The sequence below is a fragment of the Meles meles genome, chromosome 7, assembly GCF_922984935.1.
Source record: "Meles meles chromosome 7, mMelMel3.1 paternal haplotype, whole genome shotgun sequence".
Taxonomy (NCBI): domain Eukaryota; kingdom Metazoa; phylum Chordata; class Mammalia; order Carnivora; family Mustelidae; genus Meles; species Meles meles.
The window spans coordinates 46,185,811-46,203,631 of record NC_060072.1 but is presented as its reverse complement, the minus strand read 5'-3'; the positions used below and the strand labels follow the sequence as shown (position 1 = coordinate 46,203,631).

At 36.5% G+C, this 17,821-nt stretch overlaps 2 protein-coding genes across 2 annotated transcripts in view; both read left to right on the top strand.

The window, feature by feature from the left end:
• Positions 1–6,181, top strand: part of TMEM19 (transmembrane protein 19) — a 39,564-nt gene extending 33,383 nt beyond the window's left edge. Inside the window, exon 8 of the mRNA XM_046012684.1 lies at positions 6,116–6,181. Within this exon, the coding sequence (XP_045868640.1) occupies positions 6,116–6,125 (10 nt within the window). The 3' untranslated portion in view covers positions 6,126–6,181. The remainder of the gene's footprint in view (positions 1–6,115) is intronic.
• On the top strand, positions 2,943–3,410 carry LOC123946863 (60S ribosomal protein L32-like). The gene has a single exon (XM_046012687.1). It carries the CDS (start codon positions 2,966–2,968, stop codon positions 3,371–3,373), a length of 408 nt encoding a protein of 135 aa, XP_045868643.1. The 5' UTR covers positions 2,943–2,965; the 3' UTR covers positions 3,374–3,410.
• Positions 6,182–17,821: the final 11,640 nt, after the last annotated feature.

The window sequence follows — 17,821 nt, the reverse complement described above, 5'->3', positions numbered from 1 at the left end:
CTGGCAAGTATTTCACAAAAGTAGACTCTAAGTATTTCACAAAAGTAGACTCTTATCATTCTCACAATAACCGCACAAGAATGCTCTGATTATTTCTCCCACTGCATTAATAAGGAAATTGAGACATAGAGTTTGAATACTTTGCCCAAGGCCACATCACTAGTAAACAGCAGAGCTGGTATTTGAAATGAGGCAATCTGGCTCCAAAGTCTTCATTCTTATCTACTTTAAGATCTCTATTTTTGGAATCAGAAGACAGGTGATAACCTGCCTGCTTCCTGCATTGCCAGTGAACTTTAATAACTGCTTGTTAGACTTCAAATTCTCCAAAAATCCAGACATGATCCCTAATGAGAAAAAAAAAAGAAAAAGAAAAGCTTGATGTCAGGGCTGTGAGTTCAAGCCCCACATTGGGCATAGAGCTTATGAAAGAAAGGAGAGGAGAGGAGAGGTGAAGAGGGGGAGGGGGAAGAGGAGGGAGGAGAAGAGTAAAGGAAAGAGGAAGGGGAAGGAAAAAGAAAAGAACCCTATATAGGTAAGACCAGGAAAAAAGTCATAAATAGAAAATAATCTCTTACCCCAAAGAAAACAACTCAATGTGGTTTTTTAAAAACTACTTAATGAAATTCAAGTGCAGAATATAATTACTAGAATTACTAGAAATTAATTACTAGAAATATAAAAAATACTTTTTTATTTTTACTAGAAATATAAAATTACTAGATTATTACTAGAAATATAATTACTAGAAATATAAAAAATAGAAATCTCCAACTAAATATAGATAGTAGATAAATTGAAAAAAGATTGGTCACTATAGTGGCCTAGAAGGTAAAGTTTAAGAGCCTTCAAAGAGCAAAATAAAAGCAGACAAGGAAATCAAGAGGGAAAACAAGCAACCAGAACAGAAAGGCAAGAGACCTAACATATAAACAATGGGCACTCTGGACAGACAAGAAGTATTCATGAGAGCTAAAAGACCTAATTTTGCATATTAAAAAGGCTCTCAGAATCCAGAGTAGACTGAATTGATGAGAAAACACACATACACAATCTGATAAAAATTCCTGAACTCTAAGACTAAAGAGCAAATACTATTTTCTACCTTTTAGAAAGAACAAATCACTGAGAAAGAAAAAAAGAGCCAGATTCGCATTGGACTTACTGGTAATTCTAGAAGCTTGAAGGCAGTAAAATAGCATCTTTAGAATGAGAAAAGGCAAGATTCTTTACATTAGCCTGTCAAGTGAAAGAACAGTCTTTGAAAATGTGCAGTAATTCAGAGAATAGATCATTCACATGACTCATCTAGAAAAATATTAAAGAAGGGATAACAAATAGATAAACTCATGGGTCTGATAAGTGAAAAGAAAGCCAAAATAGATACAAGTGGGCATGAGAAAGAAGACATACAACATATTCAGCAGATATTAGAAAAAATTTTGAGAATACAACTAAGCAATTTTATAATAACAAATTTTGAAAGCCTTTGATGAAATGGATAATTTTCTAGCAAAATATAAATAATCAAATATGTGCACTCTGTATAAAATTGCCATCTTTATAAGAGATATAGTATAAGAGTAAAGATGATTTTTTTTTTTAAATTTATTACTTGAAAAAGGTTCCAGTACCAGATGGGAGTCACAACTTTTAAAGAACAGATAATTCTGTTCCTTTTTAAGAAAGTTATTGTTTAAATTAGAAAGCTTCTTCATTTATTTTAAGAAATCAGAATAAATTTTAAAAAATATATATTTTTAAAACTTTTTAAAAAACATTTATTTATTTATTTGAGAGAGAGAATAAGCAAGGGGAGGGGCAAAGGGAGAGGACAAGCAGACTCCCCACTGAACAGGAAGCCCCATGTGGGGCTCAATCCCAGGACGCTGGGATCATGACCCAAGCCAAAGGCAGACACTTAACCAACTGAGTCACCCAGATGCCCCCCAAATATATATTTTTATAAAGGCAAAAATTATAGTCCTATCTTACTGATATAGTTACACAATTCTCATCCAAAATTTAGCAAATAGAATGCATATATATGTGTACATATATTGAAAAATTAAAAATTAGGTTCAAGCAAGATTTGTTGTTTCAGGAATGCAATGGTGTTTGAATAACAGGAAATCTATCAACATAATCTATTACTGTAACAATAAAGAGTTAAGAGCATACACTGACATCAGTAAATGTCAAAAAGTTATTTGATGAAATTAATAGCCATCTTAATAAAAACTCAAAGTATAATAGAAAATAGAAGGAAACTACCTAAATATACCAGAGACCATTTATTTAAGAAAAGGACACCTGCTGGCTCAGCTGGTAGAGCATATGACCCTTGATCTCAGGGTTATGAGTTCAAGCCCCCACAATGAAGGTGAAGATTACTTAAAAATAAAATCTTGAAAAAAAAACCCTCTAAAAACAGCACAGCTAGTATTCTAAATGGCAAGCCAGGTAAACAATTTAAATTAAAATCAGAAACTAGGCGTAGAATCACCCTATTTATTATTTAAGATAAAAATTTTAAAAGAGCAGTTTAAATATTCTTTTTCTGTTGATGACATTATATGCCTCAGTTATTCAATAAAATATTAACAGAATTAATAAGAGATTAGTAATGTGTCTATGTATCAAAGCAATATACTAAATTCATTAGGTTTCTCGATTTCAATATTCTGAAAGCAAGCACCTAGAAATAAAAAATGAGAAAAATATTCCACATTTTATTCATAATAGTAGAAAAACTATAAAATGCTTAGGAATAAGTTGATTAAATATATGAAGAAAAATCTCTAAAATTTTATTGATAGGTATAATATAAAAAACATTAGACGTGAAGAAATGGGAAGACACATTAGATTCTTAGATGAAAAGTTAGCTTAAAAATAGTATTTCTTGGTCCCCTCTCTCCCTCTGCACTGCCTGCAGAGCTGGCAGCCATCTGTTACTGGGCATCATGGCTGCCCTCAGACCTTTGGTGAAGCCCAAGATTGTTAAAAAGAGGACCAAGAAGTTCACCCAGCACCAGTCAGACCAATATGTCAAAATTAAGCGCAAATGGAGGAAGCCAAGAGGCAGTGACAATAGGGTGTGTGGAAGATTCAAGGGCCAGATCTTGATGCCCAATATTGGTTACAGGAGCAACAAGAAGACAAAGCACATGTTGCCCACTGGCTTCAGGAAGTTCCTAGTCCACAATGTCAAGGACCTTGAAGTGCTGCTGATGTGCAACAAATCCTACCGTGCAGAGATAGCTCACAATGTCTCCTCTGAGAACCGCAAAGCTATTGTGGAAAGAGCAGCCCAGCTGGAGATCAGAGTCACCAATCCCAATGCCAGTCTACGCAGCGAAGAAAATGAATAGACAGCTTGTTGTGCATGTCATATTTGTGTTAATAAAACCATAAAACTACAAAAAAAAATTTCTCCCAAAAGTAATTACTAATTTTTTTAAAGTAAGCTGTATGCCCAAAGTGGGGCTTGAACTCATGATCCCAAGATCAAGAGTCACATGTTGTATGGACTGAGCCAGCCAGGAGCTCCAGTAATATATTAATTAGTTGTTACCCAAATTATGTATTACAGAATTGGATAAAATATAACTAACATTTATGTGGAAGATTAAATTCTACAGAACAGTCAAGAAAATTACGAGAGAGAAGTAAGTACAGTGCAGTGAGATTTGTCTTATTACATTTTGAGCATTTACTACAAATATTCTGTCAAATCAATATACTATAAAAAGACAAATATTTGATGGATTAGAATAGGGAAAAAACTTTTATACATATACATATGTGAATATATGATACTACAGAGGTGACAGATTAACTGGAAAGATTTTGTGTGTTAAAAGGCATATAACATTAAATTTACCATCTTAACTATTTTTAAGTGTACAGTTCAGTAGTGTTAAGTATATTCATATTGTAATAGATCTCTAGAAACTTTCACCTTGCAAAACTGAAACTACACACTTTTTCCCTCCCTTCACCCCCTTCCTGTAACCCTTAACAACCACCTTCCTACTTTGTCTCTATGATTTTGACTACTTTAGAAGATTTATATGAGTGGAATCATATGGTATTTGTCCTTTTGTGACTAGTTTATTTAGCATAATGTCTTCAGGGTTCATCCATGCTGTATGTAGCATGTGACAGGATATCCTTTCCTTAAAGCTGCATAATATTCCAGTGTGTGTGTGTGTGTGTGTGTGTGTGTATACTACATTTTCATTATTAATTTGTCAATGGATACTCCAGTTACTTCCATTTCTTGGCTATTGTGAATAATATTATTCAATGAACACAGGTGTACAAATATCTCTGAGATTTGGCCTTGAATTAGTTTGGATACGTACCTATGAGTGGAATTGCTGGATCATATGATTTTTTATTATTTTTTTGAGGAAACTGCATACTGTTTTCCATAGTGGTTGTACCATTTTGCATTCCCACTAACAGGGTTATCCTTTTGAAGAGTATTGATTGTGCGGGTGCCTGGGTGGCTCAGTTGGTTAAGCATCTGCCTTTAGCTCAGGTCATATCCCAGGGTCCTGGGATCGAGCCCGGCATCTGGCTCCTAGCTCAGAGAGAAGCCTGATTCGCCCTCTCCCTCTGCTTGCTGCTCCTCCTACTTTGTGTTTTCTCTCTCTGTGTCAAATGAACAAATAAAATCTTTTAAAAAAGAGAGAGAGAGTACTGATTTTGTTAAATCTACTTGAGGATCACCTTGATCCATTTCAGGCTTATTATTAAAATTTATTATGGTAGATCAGGTCCAGCAAAGACTTTACTCTGTGCTTTTTATCCCTACTAAGTCCTGGCTCTTCTGAGGGCTGTACCCAATGCCCTGTGTAGAATGAAGTCTCTCTACCATGACTGGTGGGAACATAAACTATTCCCTATCCTGTGGAAACTCCAGGAATTGTCTCCTTACTCCTTTCCAGTGGCTATTTCCAAGATTCCTCTCACTTATATGTATATTGATTCTTAGTCATATATTTGAGGGACTCCTCCACAGTTTTCTGGAAGTTTCTCTGGGCAATGCCCTACTCTCCAGTTCTCTGTCTCAGAAGTTCTAGCCTTAACTCTGATTTCTGCCTTTTGAACTTTATTGGTAATATTCCTTTTAAATGTTGTACAGTATTGAACTGTGTTCTGGCAGGTAGTTAACTTACTTTTGGATCAAATTCATCTTTTCGAGGTTTGATTTGAAGTGTTTTAGGTGCATGTGTGTATAGGTAGTCTTTCTTCTAGAACCAGTTCAGCTCTACCACTAAGGTGGGACCTCTGAGATCTCTGCTGAATGACCCATTTATTCAACGAGATCTCTGCTTTCAGTCGGATGGGCACTAGAATAATTTCAAGACTAGTTTGTGTTTTAGGAATTTTCTGCATTACAGCCCCTCTGTAAATGTTCCTTCCTCAGCAGCTGATGTTTGCCTGGCCTCATGGAGTTTCGCCCTTCACACCTCAGATCAAAAGCTTCAAAGGAAGGACACCTATGCAAATTTCTGGAGTTCTTTTTCTAGCATCTTTCCCTCCTCTTCCCTGTCCCACCAATGTTAGCTGTCTTGGCACCCCTGAACTTTAATCATTATCTTCTCATCTTAATGAGATCTTCCTGCATTGTGACCAAAAAATGGTCCACAGAAAGCCAGGGCAATTTTACTGCTTACCTAGTTTGTTTCTCCTTTGCTCAAAGATCACAGCCCTGTGCTTCCTATGTCCATTTGTTTCATCCCCCCGGCCCGCCCCGCTCCTTTTTTAGTTGTTCATAATTAGGGAAGAGGAATCCCAGAGTAGCAGAAAGATCTAGCCTTAACTTAATCCAACTGATTCTTTGTAGCAGTCCCTGATGTTCTTGAACTTAACAGATACAGCATCCGAAAATGGTTGATAAAAGTGTCTTTACTCCTAAATGCAGAGAACACACATGAGGGTGGAAGCAGTAAAAGTGTTATTAATGCTGCCAAGTTCATAGTTCACTGGAAGTTTTTTTGTTGTTTGTTTTTTGTTTTGTTTTGTTTTTAGTGAAAACCACACTAGGGGAGTATCATGGGGACATAAAGAAGACAAATCTCATTAATTTCTTTTTTCCACAGAGCATCCTAAGGGATTCCATTGGGAAAGAGAAGAATCGTTGAGTTTCAGCCACGCTTCACCTCCTTTCTATTCAATTTTAATAAATAATGTAGCTCATAAAATCTGTGCCTTTGAGAGGTTTTTCTGTTTGTTTGCATAGAAGTGACAACAAATAGTATAGTCATTATCAGTAAATGGCTTTCAAGTATTCATTGATTTAACAAAATATTTTTAAATGCCTATAATGTGCCAGGCACTATAGTAGGCACTGGGCATACAAAAATAAGAAACAAGTCTCTAATGTCAGGGGGCTTATGAAATAGTAAGAAGACAAGCTCTAGAACATTTAATTATGATGCATTATATAACTGCATAAATAAGAATATATGTAAGGTGGAGGAGTTAAGAAGGTGGAGCAGTAAGGAGACCCTAGGCTTGCCTCATCCCTTGAAAACAGCTGGATAAGTATCAAATCATTTTGAACACCCAGGAAATTGATCTGAGAAGTGAGAGCAAAACTGCACAACTAGGGACTGAAAAAACTGCCACATCATGGAAGGTAGGAGCTGCAGAAAGTTGATTTGGGGGAGATAAGAGCTGTAGATGGGGCAAATGGGAGGGAGCCCTAATCACGGAGAGAGGAGTGAGAGAGAGAGAGAGAGAGAGAAAGAGTATGCAAGGAACTGCACAAGAAAAACTCCTCGAAACCATTGACTGGGAAAGGGAATGAATACCACAAGTTTTTATAAACAGTGGAACAGAGTCTGAAGTTCGGTGGTCTACACCATCGCCAGGGTCATGCCTGGTGGGTTTAGCGGTGCTCCAGTGGGGAAGGAGGGTGGAGACCTGGGAGCTGGCAGCATGGTCTTATGATCCCCTGGGTTGCATGGGGAGAAGCAGTTCCCCTGCTTGGTGTGCATTTGGGAGTGGCAGTGTGGGGACAAAAGACCCGCTGGTGCCATTGACCTGCCCCACTCCCTAGTACAGGAACAAAGGGACAGGGTGAGGGCAGCAAACTTTGGTGCTAGCTTTTAGCTCTGCTTTACCATAAACTCTGAACTGCTGCACAGTCACACAACTGATTTCTGGAAGAAGCCAGTACTGGCCACAAAGTAGCAAGATCCTCGCCCAGACGACCAGCACTGGTCTGTATCAAGCCTATCGCTAAAATCTGGAGTTTTGAACCCAGCTGTATGCCCGAGATTAAACACAGGAGTGCTATACTGCCTAACAGCGGGACAGCTTGGATGCAGGCAGGGTGAAGGTGAGGATCTGGCAGAAGCCAGGGACACAGGAGAGGTGATTGCTCTTCTGTGAAGGCTTCATGAAGAGTGGAGGGAATGAGCACCTCACTCCAGGGACAAGAGAGTGGGGTGACACCATTCCCTCTCTCCCCTCATCAGCACTGACCGATTTCATGGAGAAAACAGCTCCACCCAGTGGAAGCCAGAGCTGCTTACAAAAGTCCTGCAGCCCTGTGCCCTGCAGGGCACATCATGGGGGCAGGCCCTCCCCCAGAAGACCAGCACAAACCCCTTGCACACACCAAGTCTACTGATCATGGAGTGCTACAAAGCTTCAGCTCTGGGGAAACAGAATATAGCTTTATTTTATTTTATCTTACTTTATTTTATTTTAGATCTAGTTTTTTTTTTAATAATTATTTTTATTAACATATAAGGTATTATTTGTCCCAGGGGTACAGGTTTGTGAATCGTCAGGCTTACACACTTTACAGCACTCACCATATCACATACCCTCCCCAATGTCCATAACCCAACCACCCTCTCCACACACCCCTCCCCCCAGCAACCCTCAGTTTGCTTTATAAGATTAAGAGTCTTATGGTTTGTCTCCCTCCCAATCCTATCTTGTTTATTTTTTCCTTCCCTACCCCCCAAAGCCCTAACTCTGCCTCTCAAATTCCTCATATCAGGGAGATCATAGGACAACTGTCTTTCTCTGATTAACTTATTTCCCTCAGCATAATACCCTCTAGTTCCATCCATGTCATTGCAAATAGTAAGATTTCATTTCTTTTGATGGCTGCACTGTATTTGGATCCAGTTTTTAATGAGCAGACCAATACACACTGAGGATTTAGGTTCCTTTTTTGTTTTTGTAGGGTGTTTTGTTTTGTTTTGTTTTGATCTAGCTTCTTTTAACAACCAGATCAAAATACACCTAGGATCTAGCTTCCTGTCTGTCTGTCTGTCTGTCTTTTTCTGTCTTTCTTTCTTTCTTTTTCCCCTCCTCTTCTTAATGTAGCCATTACTCTCAGGAACAGGAATACAACAGGCTTTCCTAACAATCACATAGGTACACACAAAACTAATTGACTCAGACATAATGACAAGATGGAAGAATTCACTCCAACATAAAGAATAGGAAGAATTCACAGCCTCCCTGGCTGTCATTATGTCTGAGTCAATTAGTTTAATAGTCTAATAGTCTAATTGTCTAAATGACTAATAGTCAATTAGTCAATTAGTCAATACAGATGTATTGATTAAATCAAGTAAGATGTCTGAAACCATAATTTAAAACAATAATCATAAGGATACTTGAAAAAAAAAGCATTGAAAACATTAGAGAATCCCTTACTGCAGAAATAAAAGAACCTAAAACTAGTCAGGCCGAAATGAAAAATGCTATAACCAAGATGCAAAAGCAAATGGATGCAATGACAATGAGAACAGATGGATTAGACAAATGAATCAGTGATACAGAAAATGAAATTATGGAAAATAATGAAGCTAAAAAATAAGAAGGAAAGAAAGGTATCAGATCATGACTATAGACTTAGGGACTCAGTGATTCCTTAAAGTGTAAGAACATTTGTATCATAGGAGTCCCAGAAGAAGAAGAGAAAGAAAAAGAAGCAGGTTTATTTGAATATATTATAGCTGAAAACTTCCCTAATCTGGGGGAAACAGACACTGAAATCCAAGAAGCAGAGAGAACCCCCATTAAATCCAAAAAAAGCTGCCATCACCAAGACATATCATAGTCAAATTCATAAAATACAAGGAACATAAATAAAAGGACAAGGAAAGAATCCTGAAAGCAGTGAGGGAAAAAGTGTCCTTAACCTACAAGGGAAGAGAGGTTATGTTTGCAGCAGTTATGTCTATAGAAACTTCACAAGGACAGAAGTGAGTGGCATGATATATTCAATGTGCTGAATGGGAAAAATATGCCAAGAATACTTGATCTAATAAGCCTGTCATTTAGACTAGAAGGAGAGATCAAGAATTTCCCAGACAAAAACTGAAGGAATTCATGACCACTAAACCAGCCCTGTGAGAAATATTAAAGGGGACTCTTTGAGTGGGAGGGAAAGACCAAAAGCAATAAAGACTAGAAAGGAACAGAGAGCATTACCAGAAATGCCAGGTTAACAGGTAACACAATGTCACTAAATTCATACCTTTTAATAATCACTCTGAATATAAATGGAATAAATGCTCCAGTCAAGGGGTGCCTGAATGGCTCAGTCATTAAGCATCTGTCTTCAGCTCAGGTCAAGATCCTGGAGTCCTGGGATCAAGCCCTGCATAGGGCTCCCTGCTCAGCGGGAAGCCTGCATCTCCGTCTCCCACTCTTGCTTGTTTTCCTTCTCTCGCTGTCTCTCTCTCTCTGTTAGATAAATTAATAAAATCTTTAAATAAATAAATACTCCAGTCAAAAGATATAGAGTATCAGAATGGATGAAAAAAACAAAAACAAGACCCATCTATATGCTGCCTATAAGAGATTCATTTTAGACCTAAAGACACCTGCAGATTGAAAGTGTGGGGATGGGGAATCATCTATCATGCTAATGAATGTCAAAAAGCAAACTGGAGTAGTGATATTTATATCAGATAACTAGATAAACTAGATTTTAAAACAAACACTATAACAAGAAATGAAGAAGGGCATTATATCATAATTAAGGGGTCTACCCATCAAGATCTAACAATTGTAAATGTTTATGCCCCCAACTCAGGAGCACCCAAATATATAAATGAATTAATAACAAATATAAAGAAACTTATTGGTAATAATACAATAGTAGGGGACTTCAACACCCCACTTACAGCAACAGAAAGATCATCTAAGCAGAAAATCAACAAGAAAAGGGCTTTGAATGACACACTGGACCATACTGGACTTAACAGATATATTCAGACTATTTCATCCTAAAGCAGCAGAATACACATTCTTTTTGAGTGCACATGGAACATTCTACATCACAATAGGTCACACACTGGGTCACATGTCAGCCCTCAACAAGTACAAAATGACTGAGAGCATATCATGTGTATTTTTCAGGCCACATCACTATGAAACTCAAAGTCAACTGTAAGAAAAAAATTGAAAAGGCCATAAATACATGGAGATTAAAAAACGTATTCATTCTACTTAAGAATGAATGGGTTAACCAGGAAACTAAGGAAGAAATAAAAAAATACATGGAAGCAAATGAAAATGAAAACACAACAGCCTAAAACCTTTAGGACACAGCAAAAGTGATCGTAAGAGGGAAATACATAGCAAAACAGGCACACCGCAAGAAGCCAGAGTCTCAAATACACAACATAACCTTACACCTAAAGGAGCTAGAAAAGGAAGAGCAAATAATGCTTAAAGCCAGCAGACGAAGGGAAATAATAAAAATTAGAGCAGAAATAAATGATACAGAGACAAATAAAAAACCAGTAGAGCAGATCAACAAAACTAAGAGCTGGTTCTTTGAAAGAACTAATAAAATTGACAAACTCCTAGACAGGCATATCAAAAAGAAAAGAGAAAGAACCCAATAAATAAAATCAGAATGAAAGGGGAGATCACAATCAACACCACAGAAATATAAACAAAAGAGAATACTATGAAAAATTATTTGTCAACAAACTGGGCAATCTGGAAGAAATGGACAAATTCATAGAAACATACAAACTACCAAAACTGAATCAGGAAGAAACAAAATTTGAACAGACCCACAACCAGCAAGGAAATTGAATCAGTAATCAAAAATCTTTCAACAAACAAAAGTCCAGGGCCAGATGACATCCTGTGGGAATTCTACCATACATGTAAAGAAGAGTTAATACCTAGTCTTCTCAAACTATTCCAAAAAATAGAAATGGAAAAAAAACTTCCAAACTCATTCTATGAGGCCAACATTATCTTGATTCTAAAAGCAAAAATCCCATTAAAAAGGAGAATTACAGAGCAACATCCCTGAAGAACAACACCCCTGATGAATGCAAAAATTTCTCAACAAGAGACTAGCAAAATGAATCCAACAGTAGATTAAAAGAATGATTCACCATGATCACGTGGGATTTATGCCTGGGCTGCAAAGGTGATATTAAGTAACGTAATATACCACATTAATAAAAGAAAGGATAAGAACCATCTGGTCTCTCGATAGATGCAGAAAAAGCATTTGACAAAATACAGCATCCTTTCTTGATAAAAATCCTCAAGAAAGTAGGTACAAATGGAACATATGTCAACATCATAAATGCCATATATGAAAGACCTACAACTAATATTCTCAGTGGGGAAAACTGAGAGCTTTTCTTCTATAATCAGGAACAAGATACGGATGTTCACTCTCACCATTACTATTTAACATAGTACTGGAAGTCTTAGCTTCATCAATCAGACAACAAAAAGCAATAAAAGGCAACCAAATCAACAAGGAAGAAATCAAAGTTTCACTATTTGCAGACAATTGTGCTTTATGTAGAAAATCCAAAAGACTCCATCAAAAACTGTTAGAACTAATACAGGAATTCAGCAAAGTCACAGGTATAAAATCAATGTACAGAAATCTATTGCATTTCTATATACCAGTAATGAAGCTACAGAAAGAGAAATCAAGGAATCAATCTCATTTACAATTGCACCAAAAACAATATGATACCCAGGAATAAACCTAACCAAAGAAATAAAAGATTTGTACTCTGAAAACTATAGAACACTTATGAAAGAAATTGAAGAGGACACAAAGAAATGTGAAAAAATTCCATGCTCATGGATTGGAAGACCAAACATTCTTAAAATGTCTATACTACCCAAAGCAATCTATACATTTAATGCAATCCCTATCAAAATACCACTAGCATTTTTCAGAGAGCTAGAATAAACAATCCTAAAATTTGTATGGAACCACAAAAGACCCTGAATAGCCAAAGCAATCCTGAAAAAGAAATGCAAAGCCGAAGGCATCACAATTCCAGACTTCAAGCTGTAATCATCAAGACAGTATGGTATTGGCACAAAAACAGACAGATAGATCAATGGAACAGAACAGGAACCCAGAAACAGACCCACAACTATGTGGTCAACTAATCTTTGACAAAGCAAGAAAGAATACCCAATGGGAAGAAAAGATATTCTCTTTAATAAATGGTGTTGGGAAAACTGGACAGCAATATGCAGAGGAATGAAACTGGACCACTTTTCTACACCATACACAAAAATAAATGCAAAATGGATGAAAGACCTAAATGTGAGACAGGAAACCATAAAAATCCTAGAAAACACAGTCAGCAACCTTTCTGACCTTAGCTGTAGCAACTTCTTACTAGACACATCACTGGAGGCAAGGGAAACAAAAGCAAAAATGAACTACTGGGACTTTATCAAGGTAAAAAGCTTCTGCACAGTTAGGGAACAATCAATAAAACTAAAAGGCAGCCTGCACAATGGGAGAAGATATTTGAAAATGACATATCCAATAAAGGTTAGTATCCACATATATAAAGAACTTATGCAACTCAATACCAAAAAAATAAATAATCTGATTAAGAAATGGGCAGAAAACATGATAGACATTTTTCCAAAGTAGACATCCATATGGTTAACAGACACATGGAAAGATGCTCAACATCCCTCATCATCATGGAAATACAAATCAAACTATGATGAGATACCACCTTATACCTGTCAGAATGAATAAAATTAACAACACAGGAAACAACAGATGTTGGTGAGAATGCAGAGAAAGAGGAATCCTCTTACATTTTTTGTGGCAATGCAAACTGGTGCAGCCACTCTGGAAAACAGTATGGAGGTTCCTCAGAAAGAAAAAACTAGAACTACCCTATGATCCAGAGATTTGTACTATGAGGCATTTACCCAAAGGATACAAAAGTACAAATTTGAAGGGGTACATGCACCCCTCATGTTTATAATGAATTATCAACAATAGCCAAACTATGGAAAGAACCCAAGTGTCCATCAAGTGATGAATAGATAAGGAGGATGTGGTATATATACACACTGGAATATTACTCAGCTGTGAAAAAAGAATGAACTCTTACCATTTGCAACGATGTGGATGGATCTAGAGACTATTATACTAAGCAAAATAAGTCAGCCAGAGAAAGACAAATACCATATGATTTCACCCATATCTGGAATTCAGGAAACAAAACATATGTACATGTGGGAAAGGAAAAAAAAAGAGAGAGAGAGGAAAGAGGGGGAGGCAAACTATAAGAGACTCTCTCTCTCTCTCTCTCTCTCTTTTTAACCATAAGAAACTTAATGATAGAGAAGAAACTGAGGGTTGATGGAGGGAGATGGATAGGGGGTGGACTAACTAGGGGTGGGTATTAAGGAGAGCAATTCTTATGACGAGCACTGGGTGTTATGTGTAAGTGATGAATCACTAAATTCTATTACTGAAACCAATATTACACTATATGTTAACAATAACAACAAGAAAAAGTCTTCAATAATTAAAAAAAAAAGAAAAAGAATATATATTGCGCATTATGGGAGCACAAAAAAGAGATACCTAATGCAGTTTAGACAGGAGTGGTTAATAAAGTCAAATGCAGTAGAAGGAGCCAGACAGATAATTAAGACATGTCGACTGGATTTTGTAAGATAAAGATAATTTTTAATCATACCTGAAGAGTGCTATGGAAACAGATGGAATGGTTTTTTTTTTAACTGAAAAAGTAGAGATAATGCAATATAACATCTTACTTAAAACACGAATTTGAAATGGAAGACTCCTTTAAAGACAGAGAGATCAGGCGCACCTGGGTGACTCAGTCATTTAAATGTCTGCCTTTGGCTCAGTTCATGATCTCAGGGTCCTGGGATTGAGCTCTGTGTTGGGTTCCCTGCTCAGTGGGGAGTCTGCCTCTCCTTCTTCCTCTCCCTTTGCCCCTCCCCCTGCTTGTGATTTCTCTCTCTCTCTGTCAAATAAGTTAAAATCTTTAAAAAAAAAATAAAGATGGGTCATACAATGTGAGATTAATATCTGGAGCCACACTGTTTCCATTTGGAAGCTGCCTTTAATATTTCCTAATGTGATTTAGTCAACTTACTTAACCTTAACCTCTCTGTACCGTGGTTTTTCTTCTCTGTAAACTGGGGATGAAACTAATAGTACCCACAACATAGTACTGTTATTGGAATTAAATTACTAAATACATGTAAATAGAACTGTGGTACATGAAAAAGACTGAATAATTGTAGTTATTCCTTTTATTATTAGGTAAGAGAGTTGGAAGTTGAGCAAGAATATACCTGTTGATCTAGTTTTTAGTGATCTCAGCAGAGTCATTTACTGAAAGCGTCTATTGTGGGTTTAATTAAGACCAGGAATACCAATTAAAAGCCAGAGGTTGTCAGACCAGATTTAAAACAAAACAAAATTTAACTTTATGCCATTTATAAGAAACTCATAAACACAGATTAAAAGTAGAAAGATAAGGGTGCTGGGTGGCTTAGTCTGTTAAGCATCTACCTTTGGCTCAGGTCATGATCCAGGGTCCAGGGATGGAGCTCTCTGCTCAGTGAGGAGCATGCTTCTTCTCCCTCTGCCTGCCACTCCCCTGCTTATGTTTTCTCTCTCTCTCTCTCTCTGTCAAATAAATAAATAAAATCTTAAAAAAAATGAAAGAAGAAAGAAAAAGATAAACCATGCAAACAATAAATAAGAGTGTTAAAAAGTGTTAAAACGTGTGTGTGTGTGTCTGTATATATATATATCTATATATATATATATACACACACATATTTATTTAAGATTTTATTTTTAATTATTCTCTACACCAAATGTGGGGCTTGAACTCAAAACCCCGATCAAGAGTTGCACATTCCACCAACTGAGGTAGCCAGGCACCCCTACAATAGCTATATTAATACCAGACACAGTAAACTTCAAAACAAGGAATATCAGGAATAATGACAAGTATTATATAATAATATATAATAATAAATAATAATATATAATATTAATAATAATCAATTCTCCAAGAAGATGTAACAGTAGTCAATGTATATGCACTTAACAACAGGGGTTCAAAATAGATGAAACACAAACTTGAAAAAAGAAATAAATCCACAATTGGCATTGGAGACTTCATCACAGAAGTGTTAGATAGAAAATCAATATAGAGAAGATCTGAATGACCCTACCAATTCACTTGACCTAACTGGCATTTATTTAAAAAAAAAACTTGTCAGTAAACTCTTTGATATCGGCCACAGCAAATTCTTTCAAGACACGTCTCCAAAGGCAAGGGAAACAAAAGTGAAAATGAACTTTTGGGACTTCATCAAGATAAAAAGCTTCTGCCCAGCAAAGGAAACAGTTAACAAAATAAAGCGGCAGCCCATGGAATAGGAGAAGATATTTGCAAATGACACTACAGAGAAAGGGCTGATATCCAAGATCTACAAAGAACTCCTCAAACTCAACCCCCAAAAAACTGATAATCATGTCAAAAAATGGGCAGAAGACATGAACAGACCCTTCTTCAAAGAAGACTTACAAATGGCTAACAGACTCATGAAAAAGTGTTCATCATCACTAACCATCAGGGAAATTCAAATCAAAACCTCATTGAGATACTACCTTACACCAGTTAGAATGGCCAAAATCAACAGGACAGGAAACAACGTGTTGGAGAGGATGTGGAGAAAGGGGAACCCTTTGACACTGCTGGTGGGAATGCAAGTTGGTACAGCCGCTTTGGAAAATAGTGTGGAGATTCCTCAAAAATTAAAAATAGAAAAAAAATATAGAGCTACACTATGACCCGGCAATTGCACTAGTGGATATTTACCCCAAAGATACAGATATAAGTGAAAATAAGGGCCATCTGTACCCCAATGTTCATAGCAGTAATGTCCACAGTTGCCAAACCATGGAAAGAGCTGAGATGCCCTTCAACAGATGAATGGATAAAGAAGATGTAGTCCATATATACAATGGAATAGTACTTAGCCATCAGAAAGGATGAATACCCAACTTTTGTTATCAACATGGATGGGACTGGAGGAGATTATGCTGAGTGAAGTAAGGCAAGCAGAGAAAGTCAATTATCATATGGTTTCACTTAGTTGTGGAGCATAAGGAATAACTTGGAGGACATTAGGAGAAGGAAAGGAAAAGTGAATTGAGGGAAATCAGTGCGGGGGACGAAGCATGAGAGAGTATGGACTCTGAGAAACTAACTGAGGGTTTTGGAAGGAAGGAGAATGGGGGATGGGTGAGCCTCGTGGTGGGTATTAAGGAGGGCCTGTATTGCATAGAGCACTGGGTGTGGTGCATAAACAATGAATGAATCTTGGAACACTGAAATAAATAAAATAAAATTAAGATGTTAAAAAATACATAAAAAAAGAAAAATTTAAAAACAAAATAAAACAAAACTTGTCCCAACAACAGAATGTACATTCCTTTCAAATACACATAGAATGTTCACTAAGACCAGATTCTTGACCAGGAGACAATTTAAAACAAATTTAAATAAACATCATATAAGCTATAACAAATAAAAACCAGAAAGACATATGGCAAATCCTCAAATATCTGGAAATTATATGACACATTTACAAGTTAGTTATTAGTTTTATATTGCTGCTATAACAAGTTGCCACCATTTTAATGGCTTAAAAAAATACATTTATTATCTTATAGTTCCATAGATAAGACATATAACATGGGGCCCCACTTGCCTTTTCCAACTTTCAGGGGTCACCTGCATACCTTAGTTCCTGATTCCCTTCCTATATCTTTAAATCTGGCAGTGCTGGAGCACATCACTCTCACCTTGTTTTTGTTATCATATCTTTTCTGCTTCTGGCTCCCACTTAAGGATCACTGTGATTACATTGGGCCTACCTGGATAATCCAGTATAATCTCACTATTCTAAGGTCAGAAGATCAGCAATTTTAATGCCACCTGCAACCTTAATTCCCTTTTGTCATTTAATGTAACACATTCACAATTTCCAGTAATGAGAGGCCAGGAGGGGAAGAAGAGGGACATTATCCTGCCTTCCACAATGACCACTGGGTCAAAGGAAATCTCAAGGGGAAAAAAAGGAAACCATTATATATATGTGTGTGTGTGTGTGTATATATATGTATATATATATATACACACATGTACATGTACATGTACATATATATACACATGTATATATATACATATATATACACATGTATATATATACATATATATACACATGTATATATATACATATATATACACACACACATATATATATAATGGTTTCCTTTTTTTCCCCTTGAGACTTCCTCTTCTATGGTTTTCTTTTTTCACATTATACAAATACATAATGTACAAAATACATTATGTATTTTCACTATATATGTATATATATATATATGTATTTTCACTATATAGTCAAAATACATTGTGTTAAAATTTTGTGGATGCAGCTATTAGCTATATAAA